This window comes from Anoplopoma fimbria, chromosome 1 (assembly GCF_027596085.1).
Source record: "Anoplopoma fimbria isolate UVic2021 breed Golden Eagle Sablefish chromosome 1, Afim_UVic_2022, whole genome shotgun sequence".
In the NCBI taxonomy this organism is placed as follows: Eukaryota; Metazoa; Chordata; class Actinopteri; order Perciformes; family Anoplopomatidae; genus Anoplopoma; species Anoplopoma fimbria.
The window spans coordinates 27,283,519-27,297,072 of record NC_072449.1 but is presented as its reverse complement, the minus strand read 5'-3'; the positions used below and the strand labels follow the sequence as shown (position 1 = coordinate 27,297,072).

Here is a 13,554-nt window from a genome sequence, read left to right as displayed (position 1 = left end):
TTTGTGATACTTCCTGTTTTTCTGGTGGGCTCTTGAGTAGACTATTTCAGACTTGTCCTTTTTAAGAAATGGCAGCAAAAAATCCTTTGTTGTTTACTTAGGATCAACTGTTCAAACTTGTTTCCCACTATGACTTTGAGATTACCAGTAGTGAGCAACGATGTAAGGAAGGCCTTGAAGCTGTCTTCATTGAAAATGGAGTTCTTAAGGCTGAAGCTGAAAAATCTCTATTTCTGCACTCTCAGTACTCCCTGATGCTGCAATGGAACTAAAGTTCGGGGAGTTGGAATTGAAGGAAAACATTTTGGGGCAACTCCTCACTGTCACCGTTACTTGAAGAGCAGAGCATGTTGTTAGAGCATGACCTTGGACTTAAAGAACTGGAACTTGCTAAGATGTCCGGTCAACCTCCTTCTCACCGTTCTCGTGCAGGTTTTGATGTGGGCTGGCACATTAAAACGGTTCTCCCTTTTTGTTGAGGAAGATCATGAGAAATATTTCCCTCATTTTGAGAGTGTAGCTGCCACATTGGGCTGGCCTACCGCTGTGTGGACCCTTATGTTGCAGTGTGAGTTAGTTGGAAAGGCACAGGAGGTCCATTCCTTCTTGACTTGACAGCCGAGTGCAGACTACCAGACGGGTAAGAGCACCATCTTGCTGTTGTGTGAGATAGTCCCAGAGGTGTACAGACAGAGTTGTAAGGAGAGCCGAGAGACAATATTTGAGGATCTTGCCACCTATCTAAATCAGCAGAATGTTGTAAACATGGATGAGGCTGCTGTCCATGCATAACGCTGTCTTTGGTGACAAGCCTCATGTGGAGTTCAAGGGTAAGATGCTTCCACAGTTGTTGCACTCCCAAAGGGCTTATTACCGAGAGTCTTCCCCATCCATCCCATTTACCCCGTCTGTAAACTCTGGTAGATTCCCGACTAGGTCTAGTAAGAAGGGATTTTTCTATCCAAGGAAGCTTGGTGATGTTGTTGCTGGATGTCAAGTTCTTAGTAAGAAGCAATACAACGTTAAAACAGCAGAACATCCTGCACTAGAACCCACATTTTTTAAATTCTCTCCAAGGACAATGATGCTGATCTGAATGGGTTTTTCCCCTTCAATATCAACGGGTTAGTTTTCTTGCCTTGTGACCCTCAGACTCAACTGCAAGTTCAAATCTTAAGAGATACAACGTCAAAGCAGTCTATTGTTCCAGTAAGTGTGTTGCCATTCCCTGAAAGGTGTGCTTTTTGCACTTGGTAAAGGCTTTATAAAGGGTAATTTAGAGTTTCCCTTGCACAACGTCTCAGGGAATGTGGCTTTTGGGGTGTGCCTTCATTTCCTTCCTTCATGTTGTTTCCTTGAATCAGGGTTGTAACAACCTGTCCCTTCAACCCTCTTGCACCATGGTGAGCTCCAGACTCAGTATCTTCACTGTGCAAACCGTGGCCTAGCCCTTGACTGTCTCAACACCAACCTCACCATTTTCCCATTCATATGGTCCACTTGTATTTTGGGCCTGAATGGTGTATACAGATCCAGAGGTTTTTTCTTGCAATGTTTCAGGAACAGGACTGACTTGCATGTTTCACTGTTTCTATGCACTGTGCATCAGTGACTCCAAAATCAACACCAACCTCACCATTCTTCCCATTCATGATGCTATCTTCTTTTGCAGTGACTTTTCCTGTATCCTCTTGACATTGTATTGGTTTCAAACTTGCTCCAAAGAAATTTCACCTTTTAGAAAAAACTGGTGTTCCTGGGCCACTATAATTGCTTTGACTCTGCTTTGACTCTTTTTTCTTAGGCTTAACAGCATAATCTTGAGGTAGGGAAAACCTGTAGGTATCCCTTCAACTACTGGAACCTGTGATGTGGCTGCTTTCACTTCTGCTTTTTGTATGCAAGTGATCCTATTGATGTAATCGTCTGCTATGTTGGGTTGAGGAATTTGCTGCTGAACCTTGCTGCTGTGAACTCTTGCATAGTGATAAAAGTTTATTCAGCTGTTTGCTGGGAACTCTAACCATCATCTCTTGGCTGAGCCTTTATTTTCTTTGATAGTTTCCGCCGTCGTCTCAATTTGGCAGCTTCAGCGCAGCTGCTTTTTGATTTGGCACTGAAGCAATATTGATAGTCCACTGCTATGATGGTGACACTGTTGTGGTTCAATCATTGTTTGTGTAGTGCTTTTGGCTGACTTGAAATTTGCCTTGAATGGTCGGTTGGCTCTATAGGCATGGTGGCAAGCACTTCAGCAATAACAAGTTGTGTGGTTGTGTTTAGCTCTGCATTATTGTGAGCATTGTCTGTATCATGGCAGCGAGTCAGTGCTTGCCTTGTTCACATGTGAGAGAACACAATTGGATTTTTGACTTGGTGATTCCTTATTTGTTTTCATTTGCTTCTTTGCTGGGCAGGTTTTCTGTAGTTACACCTCTGATCACCCCTTTTCATGTAGGATGCACAGGTGCTTGCATTTAAGAGGCAGGAAGGTGAGGGATCATCTCTTGTTGCTCTTTCCTCCCAAAGCTGGTAAAGTTGGCAGATACAAATTCATATGTTACTGATGAGATAGAGGGACTTACAGTGCATGCATTAATGTGCACAAGAATAAAATGTGACACATTTTGTGACAGATTTGATTCACCGTAATGGCTATTTAGTCTTATGTATAATATTTGTGTGTTATGCTTTTATCATTTATGTAAGCATTCAAAGAAGTCAACTCACCTGGATTCAACCTCAGAAGGTGTCTTTGCAGAGCACCTTTGCAATCACTTGGACTGTGGTAGATACAACTGAATTTTGGAAGGGGTCATATGGTGCAATGGTCCTTATTGGCTGTAGTGGTCCCTCTTTTTTTTTTTTATATGTCTTTACAATGAAGTACGTACCGTACATGGATGCACTGATGTACAGTTTATCACACCACAAATGAGACAAGAATTAGGGTTAGCTAGCTGGCGCACCCTGCTTCCCTCCGCCTCACTCCCTGCCGCTCCCGTCTGCTCTTCTCCTGGCAAAGTAGTCTGCCATCGGCGCGGAGTGAACAGAGTGGTAATAATTAACAGCCAGAACCAGCTGTGCAGTAAGAAAGTAGAGAAGAAGTAAAAGTGGGCATTATTAAACTCCCCCGAGCCAATCAAAGCTTTGGGAGTTTCGGTCATGCTCTACGGCAACGCCCTGCTGCGGCTGCAATCAGACTCTACAGTATGTGGTCGGATGAAGGTTATGCAGGGATGTTTCTGAAGGCTTACTGGAAGGAAGGGAGGCACGGGAGAACCCGAACTAGTGCTGAGTAGTGCAGACTTTAAGACCCCTGCTGCAGTAAAATTAGAGGTTTTCCAAAGGTACTCTGTTGCTCAGAAACACTTCCACTTTTGTCCACAGGGACCGCCAAAATATTCACAGTAGCTTTAATATTGTGGCGCATACTCCTAAATTAAATATAGTTTAACTAAATTGCCTCAAACTATCTGGCAAACTGAAAACCACGTGGGGCAGATCCCATTTAGTTTGAAACGTTTTGTTTCTGGGTGCCTGGGCATATAATTAAAGTGCCATGTTTATTCTGCGTTGTTCCCAATGGGAGATGAAGGTAAAAGAGACAATGCACATGTGTTATCCAAAAAGGGTGATACTAACATCTATCAAAATATGTGATCTAATATGTCCTTTAGCTTTGCTGGTACATCACTAACACCTCACCTGTCAATTTGGTCATCAGTATTATCATTATTAAATCTTAAGTGTCTACAAATGTGATCGGTCACAGATCATCACTATGCTGTGTCCTCAATGAGCCTTTTGGGAATAGCATTAGGCTATTTTTATTAATATTGTGGATTTCAGCCATGATTTAATGTTTGTGTTCATTTTGTCATTTCATGATCATGATTAAATTTCCCTTAACATTTTACTGTATTGATGACATCCAAAAGTAGCTTTATTTAATTAGTATTATCTATTTAGTTTTTACCGTTGCCGTGGATAACCTTTCGCTTTAATACAATAAATTCCTGGTTTTGGATTAATAGAGTACATCTATCCATCTGTCTATCCGTCTGTCTGTCTACAAAACTGACTTCCACAACAGTCTGCTAACAGTAAAGTGTTTTCCCTCAGACAACTTTACATTGTGAGTAAGTCAAAAAGCTAATTGATGTTGTCTAATGAATTACAGGGTTTTGCAAAGATGGTCACACTTCAAAGAATTCACTTTAAAGAATGTTGAAGCCTTACAGGCTTCATAAATACGGTTATGGATTTTGTGCAATAAAGGGAATGTGTACAGAGCTGATTCCTGTATATGGTAGATGTTTAACATTGTACTGGATGTTCTACCAGTAAAGACCAATGATAGCCATGTTTTGTATTTTTTTTTTTGTAGCAATTGTGTTATTACGGCTGCCCTCGCTGCTGAAATATATGTTGCTCTAATTGAAGAATGGAAGGAATGTTATAAATCAACTTAAACAATACGGTTGATAGAAGCAAAGGTTGGCTATATGTTAACCCACATAAGAGTGATGTATTTTAAAGTTGTTACCTTCTTAGGATCTGTTATGCTGAAGAGTCATAGTATAAGACTAAAACTTGGGCTCGTCCGGGATTTGAACCCGGGACCTCTCGCACCCAAAGCGAGAATCATACCCCTAGACCAACGAGCCATGAAGCTGCTTCGTTCTTAGCCAGTATTCTGCACTGCAATGGCCAACTTTCTTGAAAAGTTTGGCCAGTTATTTCTAACCAACTGCCCACCGTTTTATTATATTTTGTGGCTTATTGTAGCCTAAAATAAACATTTTACTTTTACAGCAAATTCCTGTTCAAAACAACATGTTAACTCTTACTCTAGTTTACTGTTTGCTGGCAAGTCATGAAGCACACACTATGTCTAAAAACAACACTGCCAACCAAACTTTGAAGATGTGTGTTTATCAAGAAACCCAAAGGGGGGGTCGCTGTCCATGGTGCTGAAACCTTTGATTACTGCCGGTGGGACACTGTGGACTTGACTTTAATTTAAATAAGCATTGGAACACAACAATAAACCAAACTTATACTTATGCAATTAAAAGAAAAACAATGCTAATAAAGACGCAATGAAGTCTGTCATCATGCTGACCAGCCAACCCCCCCCTGGTGGATATACTGTACATTTTTTTAATTTGTATTCTTATTTTTTATTTTTTTTTTATTTTTATTTTTATTTTATTGTATAATATGTGTATTTATTGTCTGTGTAGTTGTATAGTATGTGTATTTATTGTCTGTGTAGTTGTATAGTATGTGTATTTATTGTCTGTGTAGTTGTATGTATATTTATTGTCTGTGTAGTTGTATGTGTATTTATTGTCTGTGTAGTTGTATAGTATGTGTATTTATAGTATAGTATGTGTATTTATTGTCTGTGTAGTTGTATAGTATGTGTATTTATTGTCTGTGTAGTTGTATAGTATGTGTATTTATTGTCTGTGTAGTTGTATAGTATGTGTATTTATTGTCTGTGTAGTTGTATAGTATGTGTATTTATTGTTGTCTGTGTAGTTGTATAGTATGTGTATTTATTGTCTGTGTAGTTGTATAGTATGTGTATTTATTGTCTGTGTAGTTGTATAGTATGTGTATTTATTGTCTGTGTAGTTGTATAGTATGTGTATTTATTGTCTGTGTAGTTGTATAGTATGTGTATTTATTGTCTGTGTAGTTGTATAGTATGTGTATTTATTGTCTGTGCAGTTGTATAGTATGTGTATAGTATGTGTATTTATTGTCTGCTTGGGGATCAATAAATAATATAATAATAATAATAATAATAATAATATAATATTTGATTTTACTTATATTCCTGACATGGACAAACCCTATAGCCCACCTAAAGCCACGATGCTGTCAATGATTAGTGAGGATGTGTTGGCACAGGACAGAGTGAGAAAGAGAATGAGAGAGAGAGAGAGAGAGAGAGAGAGAGATGGAGAGAGAAGGAGGGAGGGAGGGAGAGGGAGGATGCTGCCAGCGGAAAATGGCTGCTGCAACCTCAAGCCTATCCTGATACACCGAAACGACATCAAGGTGGAGAGAGAGAGAGAGGAAGAGAGAGAGAGATTAGGAAAATGAGAGCAGATAGAGAGAGAATGTGAGTGTTTCCTGAAAGGAGGATAAAAAAAAGAGAGAGAGAGAGAGAGAGAGAGAGAGAGAGAGGAGACCCTGGGGTGGGCTGCTGCAAGCGGCGGGCAACACCGAGCCATGGAGGGCGAGTAAGTCCTTACATTTTCATTTTTAACATTGCACATATATATATATATATATATATGCAGCCTTCTGCAAAAACGGATAGAAAGAACACCACCGCCATCAATGTTACACCAACCCAGCATCATGCACTATTCTCACACTCGGTGCTCTACAATTTAGCAGGCTGCCTAGAATAAAAACACCATTACGTCGTCTTGAATCAGCAGCATACACCCCATTTCTGATATATATCCATGTGTGATAAATGTTAAGCCACCTGCATGTGGACCTGTTCTTTTTAGACTGGTAGAAAGAAACACAACAGAAAGCTATGCAACAATTCAGGACTAAATGCGTGGTCAGAGATTGGTAAAAAAACAGTTATGAAATAAGTCAATGTGTAAAATGTACAGGGGAAAAAAGAGAAATATGTGGATTTGGGGCCAGAATCGCATCATTCAAGACTACAGTAAGACGAGGGAGGGATGGAGGCGTTGTGATTTTTATCAACGTGTCTCAGGGTTTCATTATGATTTTTAAAGCCAAACTTTATGAATGAAATGTGATTTTTTTCTCCTCATCCTCACCCCTCCTCTCCTCCTTCCCTTTTTTCTAATCTGGCCCCCTCCCCCCATCTCCCATTTCCATTCTCACCCACTCATTCCCTTTTCCTTCCCTTTTTTTTCCCTGCACGCCATTGCATTGTATTTAGGCCTTATACATGTTTCATCTACAGTCTTGCACTTCCCCATTCATAAAAAAAAAAAAAAAAAAAAAAAAGATAACATAATATCTGGGGTGTGTTAATGAGTGTGTTCAGCAGGGGCGTAATGGAGGAAAAAAAGAGCGTCTGGGAAGGGGAAAAAAAAATAATTGCAACACTTAAGATTCAGTGTGATTTGAGAATAAGAAAACATGCACATGTAGAACTGCGGTGCTGAATTATTCAGCCGATGGGAGAGGGCAGAGCTTCCTTTTGCAAGAATGCAAGAAGGGGCCTCTGATGGCGAATGGGTGCGTTCATTGATACATCTATCTGGGAAACACTCATTCTTCCTCCCTCCTCCCATTTGGCCATCGCTCTCCTCCTCAACGCTGGCTTTCTTTCTATCCATTTGCTCAATATACTTCCTTTATTCTTCCAGTTTTTACATGCATGTATAACGCCAAACCACATTGTCCAAATGTTTCTTGATTTTCCTTTTTTTGTTTTTTGTTTACCGTCACCACATGCTAATGAAAATCGTATTTACCTCAATCACGTGATCTTAGATTAGTAAATACAGCCATGACTTTGAGGCTACTGTATGATAGGCCTTTGAGCCGTCACATGTTGCAACGTCCCGAGCTGTCAATTCTGTCTTCTTTGTGTGAATTTCATCTTGCAATCTTAGTTCAACAGGGCTGAAACAGTTGCCTCACACTGAAATTAGTACTGCATTTTTGTATTGTGCAAGTCGATCTGGGTTTGTTTTTTTTCAGCTGAATGAATGAATGAATGTGCGTATCAGTGCATGCAGGTGTGCGTGTATTTGTGTGTGTTTGACAGTGTAGCCTATATCATTGTGTTGTTTAATCAACCTGGGCCTCTGCTCACTCTCTTGGCTTCCCTGGCAGTGTGCGTGTTCGTGCAGTGGTGATGACACGTGATGACTCCAGTGGCGGTTGGGTGCCCCTTGGAGGTGGTGGCCTCAGTCATGTGGTGATATGTAAAGGCCGGAGTCATGACGGCAGGGGCCGGAGAGAATACATCATACGTGGAGAACGGCTGCGAGATCGAGCAGTGAGTGTGTGCGTGTGTGTTATGGCTGTCTTTGGTGCCACGTTGCTCCTCAACACCATCTAAAGACTGTAGATTCATTTTATGCTGGGCCATGATTTTGAGGAAAGGGTACATCTTGGTTGGTGAACTAACTTCTTATGTTGCTGCGATTGCCATTTGTGTCTTTAGCCGGTGTTGGAGTGCGCAGTGCAAAGGGGGTTAGTGTACAATAAGGTGAACCCCATCTTCCATCACTGGCGAGTAGAAGATCGAAAGTTTGGCCTTACGTTCCAGAGCCCTGCCGATGCCATCTCCTTTGAGAAAGGGCTGCAGCTCGTCATAGACAAGCTCGACAGAGGTAGAGATACATGAGTCACCTATAAGAACTGTCACCAGTTACGTTCCAATTGGCAAAACCTAAATCCTCTCTATTAATGTTATCAAGGCTCTGACTCGCCCTCGTCCTCCACACCAGAAGAGGCCGACACTGAGGATGATGGACAAGCTGTGAGTATCTGAGTAGTTTGTCGGTTGAGCATTTGTTATCTAGAAATGGCTCATTTACTCTGCCACGTTGCCCCCGTGCAGTTATTGGTGTTTTTGACTTGTGGGATGACATGAAGCTTCTGCCAGTCTCATACAGGAAGTGAGTCGTCATCCAACAGCAGAAAGGAGATGCTGCCCAAACCCATCACCATAGTGACAAGCGAGTCGTCGTCTACCTGCTTTGTACGGTCGGAAGAATTTAGTTTCGGATCCAGCCATGCTGTCACAACTCAGACACCTGCTCAGGTAACACCTGCTGCTCCAAGTCTACCATTGGAACCTCATTGTGATAATAAGATGATCAAAGAAACAGGCACATGTTACTATTTCCAGTTGATCTGTCACGTAACATGTTCCTGTTACACTTGTGAGCTCTATTGGTGATTACTAAGAATGGTTCCTTCCCACATTCTTCTTCCTCCTTTTGGGGTTCCCTGCAAAATCCGTGATGTCTGAAATTTACACATTCAGAGCAATAAAAAAGAGATGGGAAGTTTATTTCTTCCCCCCTCTTTCTCCGCCCTTAAGTCGACACTTGGACTTTTATTTATTCTACGTAAAGTAATGTTAGTATTTAAACAACCCACTGCCATCCCATAGAATAAAATCGTATCAAAATTGTTTTCCATCATTTCAGTTCTTCCTATTTGAGATATGCTAGAGATGAAACCTTCTGTAACTGCTGCCACAGTACACACTGTTCCTGACTCACTCTGTAATTCTATACCCTCTCCACAGATCCACAGCAGGCCGGGACAGCACCAGCTCTCACAAATGACGGCTGTGTTGAATCCGCCAGCGCCCCCGCCCCCACCTCCTGCTCCACCTACTCCTCCTGTCGGTCAAGCGGCCTCATCTCCTCTGTCCCCCCTCTCACCCACCATCTCTCTGCTGGAGGAGGGGGACCTACGCAGTGTGGATCCTTGCAAGGACCTGTGGGGTTCTCGAGGTTATGAGGACTACCGACGGGCGGGGGCCACTAGGACTATGGTTGGGGGGCTGACCGGGGGTGTGGTTGTCAGTGGTGGAGGGAGTCTGCAGGACAAGTCAGAGCTGTGCGTGGTTCGCTTTGAGAAGGACCTGGCAGGAGTGGGGACGGCGGGCTGCGACGTGACGGTGAGCCTGGACAGTAAAGCTTCCCAGCGGCTGTCCTCGTCATCGCCCACCTGTATGTCCATGCCCAACGCAGTGTCATGCTCGTCCTCAGCTGCTGGCTCACCCCAGGAGACGTGCAAAGGATCGCCCTCTCCCTGCTGCATCCACACCTCACTGGCCACGCCCCGGTCACGGACTCGAAAGAGAGGAGGAGGGGCCAGCAGCGGCGGGGTCGACCCGGGGGCAATCTCCCCGGACGACGACAGCCCGTGTCCTCAGGCTTCATCGTCATGCTCATCACGCTGTGTGTACTGCCGCTCTGTTTTCAGCGCTTCGGAGAACGGGCGGGGCCGCTGCAGAGATGCCCCAGACCCGGCCCTGCACTGCCTGCGCCAGTGGACCTGTGTGTGGTGTGCAGAGAGTCTGCTCTACCACTGCATGTCGGACTCCGAGGGAGAGTTCTGGGAGCCTTGCTCGTGTGATGACTCTTTGGGGGGCCACCCGCACCCCCTTTGCTGTGCCCGCTGGTTGGCCCTCCTGGCCCTGTCGCTCTTCGTGCCCTGCATGTGCTGCTACCTGCCTTTGCGCGCCTGCCTGCGGTGTGGGGAGAGGTGTGGCTGCTGTGGGGGAAAGCACAAGGCGGTCCGATGAGGCCAGGCGGAGGGGGTGGGAGTGGTTCCCAGGACCAAGGAGGTCTAGGTGTTGAGAGGGGAGAGCATCTGTAGGGACGCAGGAGGTGGAGCTTAGCAGGTGGAACAGTGCTCTCAGTAGACCCAGACCTCCGACGGGGCCCTCCAAAGCCCCACGGCCTTCCACTGCATTCCGCTCGTTCTCTTTTCAACCTTGGGCCTTCCTCACTGGTCCTTGCCTGCTGATGGTGCACTACACTCAGACCAGGCTCTGTGGGAGTCATCTGGAGCCTTCATAGTGGATTTACTGAGGGTCGGCTGATCTAGAATTAGCGGTCATAGACTTTATGACAGTAAGAGAGTGGCAGAGGCAACGATGATGTGTACACTGTTTCAAATGTCTGGTTTTTTTTATTTAGAAAGAAAAACACAAAAAACTAAAGATGTTTATATATATGATTGTTATAATTTAAATTGGTATATTTTATTAAATGTAAAACATATTGACAGAATCCCCCAATGGCACACACTAACACGTACTCACAAACAAGATATCTTGGGGAAGTTATTTGTTTCATGTTGGCCTGTTTATCAGTCAGATAAACAGATGTCACCCTTTACCTCTAATTTTACCTCAGATGTTACTCAACCCTGGTTAAGAAATCAAAAGGAGGAAGGGGACAGAGGTTTGGAGAGAGTGAGCATGAGTGAGTGCAGTCTTCAAGACAGTATGAGCATCTGAGACTACTTGTGTTGTCTTTGGGTTAAAGTAGTAGGCCACAGTGGAAGAAAGGTTATAAACTGCAAAGGGACAATTAATGTTAAGGGAAGTTGCAATGACAACCACAAAGACTTAAAAGTCACAATGTGATTCGTTATGGTCCTTTGTAACCAAACACAAGGTTATTTTTGTTTTCTAAAAAAAAGAAAAGAAAATTAAGAATATGTGTCGAACATTAAACACCCTCACTTTACACACACATTTTTTCATCTTTCCATGTATTTTCAATATTATTAATAGAAAACATCACATCCCACCACTGTACTTGTTAAATCAGTCAAGGTGCTTACAACTGAGGCCTCTGAGCGAGTCTATTCTACCTAATGTACACAAAGACCGTACAGTCCCAACCCCAAAGAAAAACAAAACAGGACCCCATGCTTAACAATCTGTAGATGTGTATAGGCCTTTGGATGAGACGCCACCAAAAAAAAAAAGAAGTGCAATGAACAATGTATTGAAAGAGTATTTTTGTACCAGTTGCTCAAGTTAGGACAAACATAATTGAAAAGTGTTGGAACTGAATACTGTAGTGTGTTACTGTGTTCAATATCAAACAGAAATTATAAATATGAACACAAACTTGTCTTTGAGCAGCAGCACACAGCTCACATGTGTGACATTTACACGTGCGTGCTGTAGACTGTAGACCCTGTGATGAGAATAGAGACACATTAACTTGAAAAAGACCAATGGCGTCAGGTCTTTGTTTGGGCACAGTGGCAGATGTGTTTGCTGAATGTTGCTTTAAGTTTGAAGTCAAAAAGCTGCTATTTTAAGTCCTGTCCTAACCCTATTCAAAGTTTCCCGCTGCCTCTTAGCAGGTGGTGTGACGATGTAAAACATCCTTGAAGTTCTGATTCGACTCAAGGTGCTGAGGAAGCTACATAGTTTGTGAGGAAGTCAGGCATTTTGCAAGTTTATAGCTGGGCTTAAATATGAATTCACCCCCTTTAAAACATGCTTCTGGTGATGTACCTTGCATTTCTGTGTCTATTTTTCTGATTGGTGGTATATTTTTTATTCTTAATGAATAACTGGCCTAGGGTGGATATAAAATCTATTTCAATCACAGCTCTAACTGGTTTTGCCAACACAATATTTCAAAAATCGTAATATGCCAATGAATCAAAGAGCACAGGCCTTTTGTTTAGCCTCCCCACACCATTGTTTAACAATCATTCAAGGTAAATATATATTCTAGAAGAGTTGGAGACACCAGTTTCTCTACAGAAATTTGCCTCTTGACCGCAATTCACACACAAGATTCATAAAATCCCAATTTTTGTGACAACCCAAAAAACGGAGGCTCTAATATCCCTATAAGTGTTTTTGTTGGTCTCTTGGCCGACATGAAGAGACAAATACTGGATGCAAAATGCTTACACCTGCTTTTCTTTGAGTTGTTGAACAATTTCTTTAAACATTTAAGAAAGCAAGGTAGACATTGAAACAGACTGTGAGACAAATATTCTCAAAATAACTCATGAAATGCACCGAACATCACAGATTGATGATATCCCAGGAGTGTAGAGAATCTGTGGGGGGATTGCTCTAAATCCTTTAAAATGTCATTTGAGAATACGTACAGTACGCTCTGTATAAGGAAGTCACCTTGTAGACTTTGAATTATGGCAGAATGAACCTTTCAGAAGCTTCACCAGATTATTTACATTTTAGGTTTAGCCAAGAACTTTTTTATCCAAAGTGACTTAAAGTGAGTGAACAGGCAGTAAGTAGGGTTCAGAGTCAGGACACACAACTGCTGATGAACATGACCCTTGACCTCTCGGTTATGGTACAGTCATCTTTACTTCGAGGCCAGCCTGCCACTTATAAAAAGAAGAAACAAAAAAAAGACATGCTGTCACACCTGCAGGAAACACAAACTCAGTCACAAGACTGCCATTCCTTGATCCTAAATTAACCCCTTGTCCCGCACACACACACACACACACACACACACACAATCCCCACAAATCTGCGATGCATAGACCTGCACACGGACACACTTTGACTTGATGGTGCAGATATACAGAACTAGTAAAGCCATTGCACACAGTTTGCTACTTCTGGTTCAGAAATGGTGTTAGGGTTCAGTACTGACAGTCATGCGGTCACAATTGCAGGCCCCATTCTTACATCTTAATAAATGTGCCTTTTGATTTGAGTAATCAATAACTTATGATTTCTAAGTAACTCTGTGTTAAGTACTATTTACTTTTTGGGTCATTGATTTCTGCCAATGTGCATATTTTCAAATGTACGTATTTATTAGTTTAAAGTAATTAATGAGATATTACCTGTTTATTTATTTATTGAGATATTTATTCTGATTCTTTATTTTTTTGAGACAGGTTTTTATCTTCCGTGCTGTCTTACTTCTGACTTTGTGCCAATGTGCTGCTTTGAGGTGTTACATATCGTGGGTTTGTATCATTATTAAACCCTCACTCTATATTTTAAATCAGTGTCTTCTTCTCGCTCACATGTGCATGTCATAA

The 13,554-nt window shown here is 42.4% G+C and overlaps 1 protein-coding gene and 1 non-coding gene across 2 annotated transcripts; one reads left to right on the top strand and one right to left on the bottom strand.

The window, feature by feature from the left end:
* Positions 1-4,598: 4,598 nt before the first annotated feature.
* trnap-ugg (transfer RNA proline (anticodon UGG)) lies at positions 4,599-4,670 on the bottom strand. The gene has a single exon. It is a non-coding gene; the product is annotated as a tRNA-Pro (tRNA).
* A 3,206-nt stretch (positions 4,671-7,876) lies between these two features.
* spred3 (sprouty related EVH1 domain containing 3) lies at positions 7,877-10,291 on the top strand. The gene is made up of 5 exons (XM_054606504.1): positions 7,877-8,020; positions 8,189-8,357; positions 8,445-8,506; positions 8,633-8,791; positions 9,284-10,291. Exons 1-5 carry the CDS (start codon positions 7,877-7,879, stop codon positions 10,289-10,291), a joined length of 1,542 nt encoding a protein of 513 aa, XP_054462479.1.
* Positions 10,292-13,554: the final 3,263 nt, after the last annotated feature.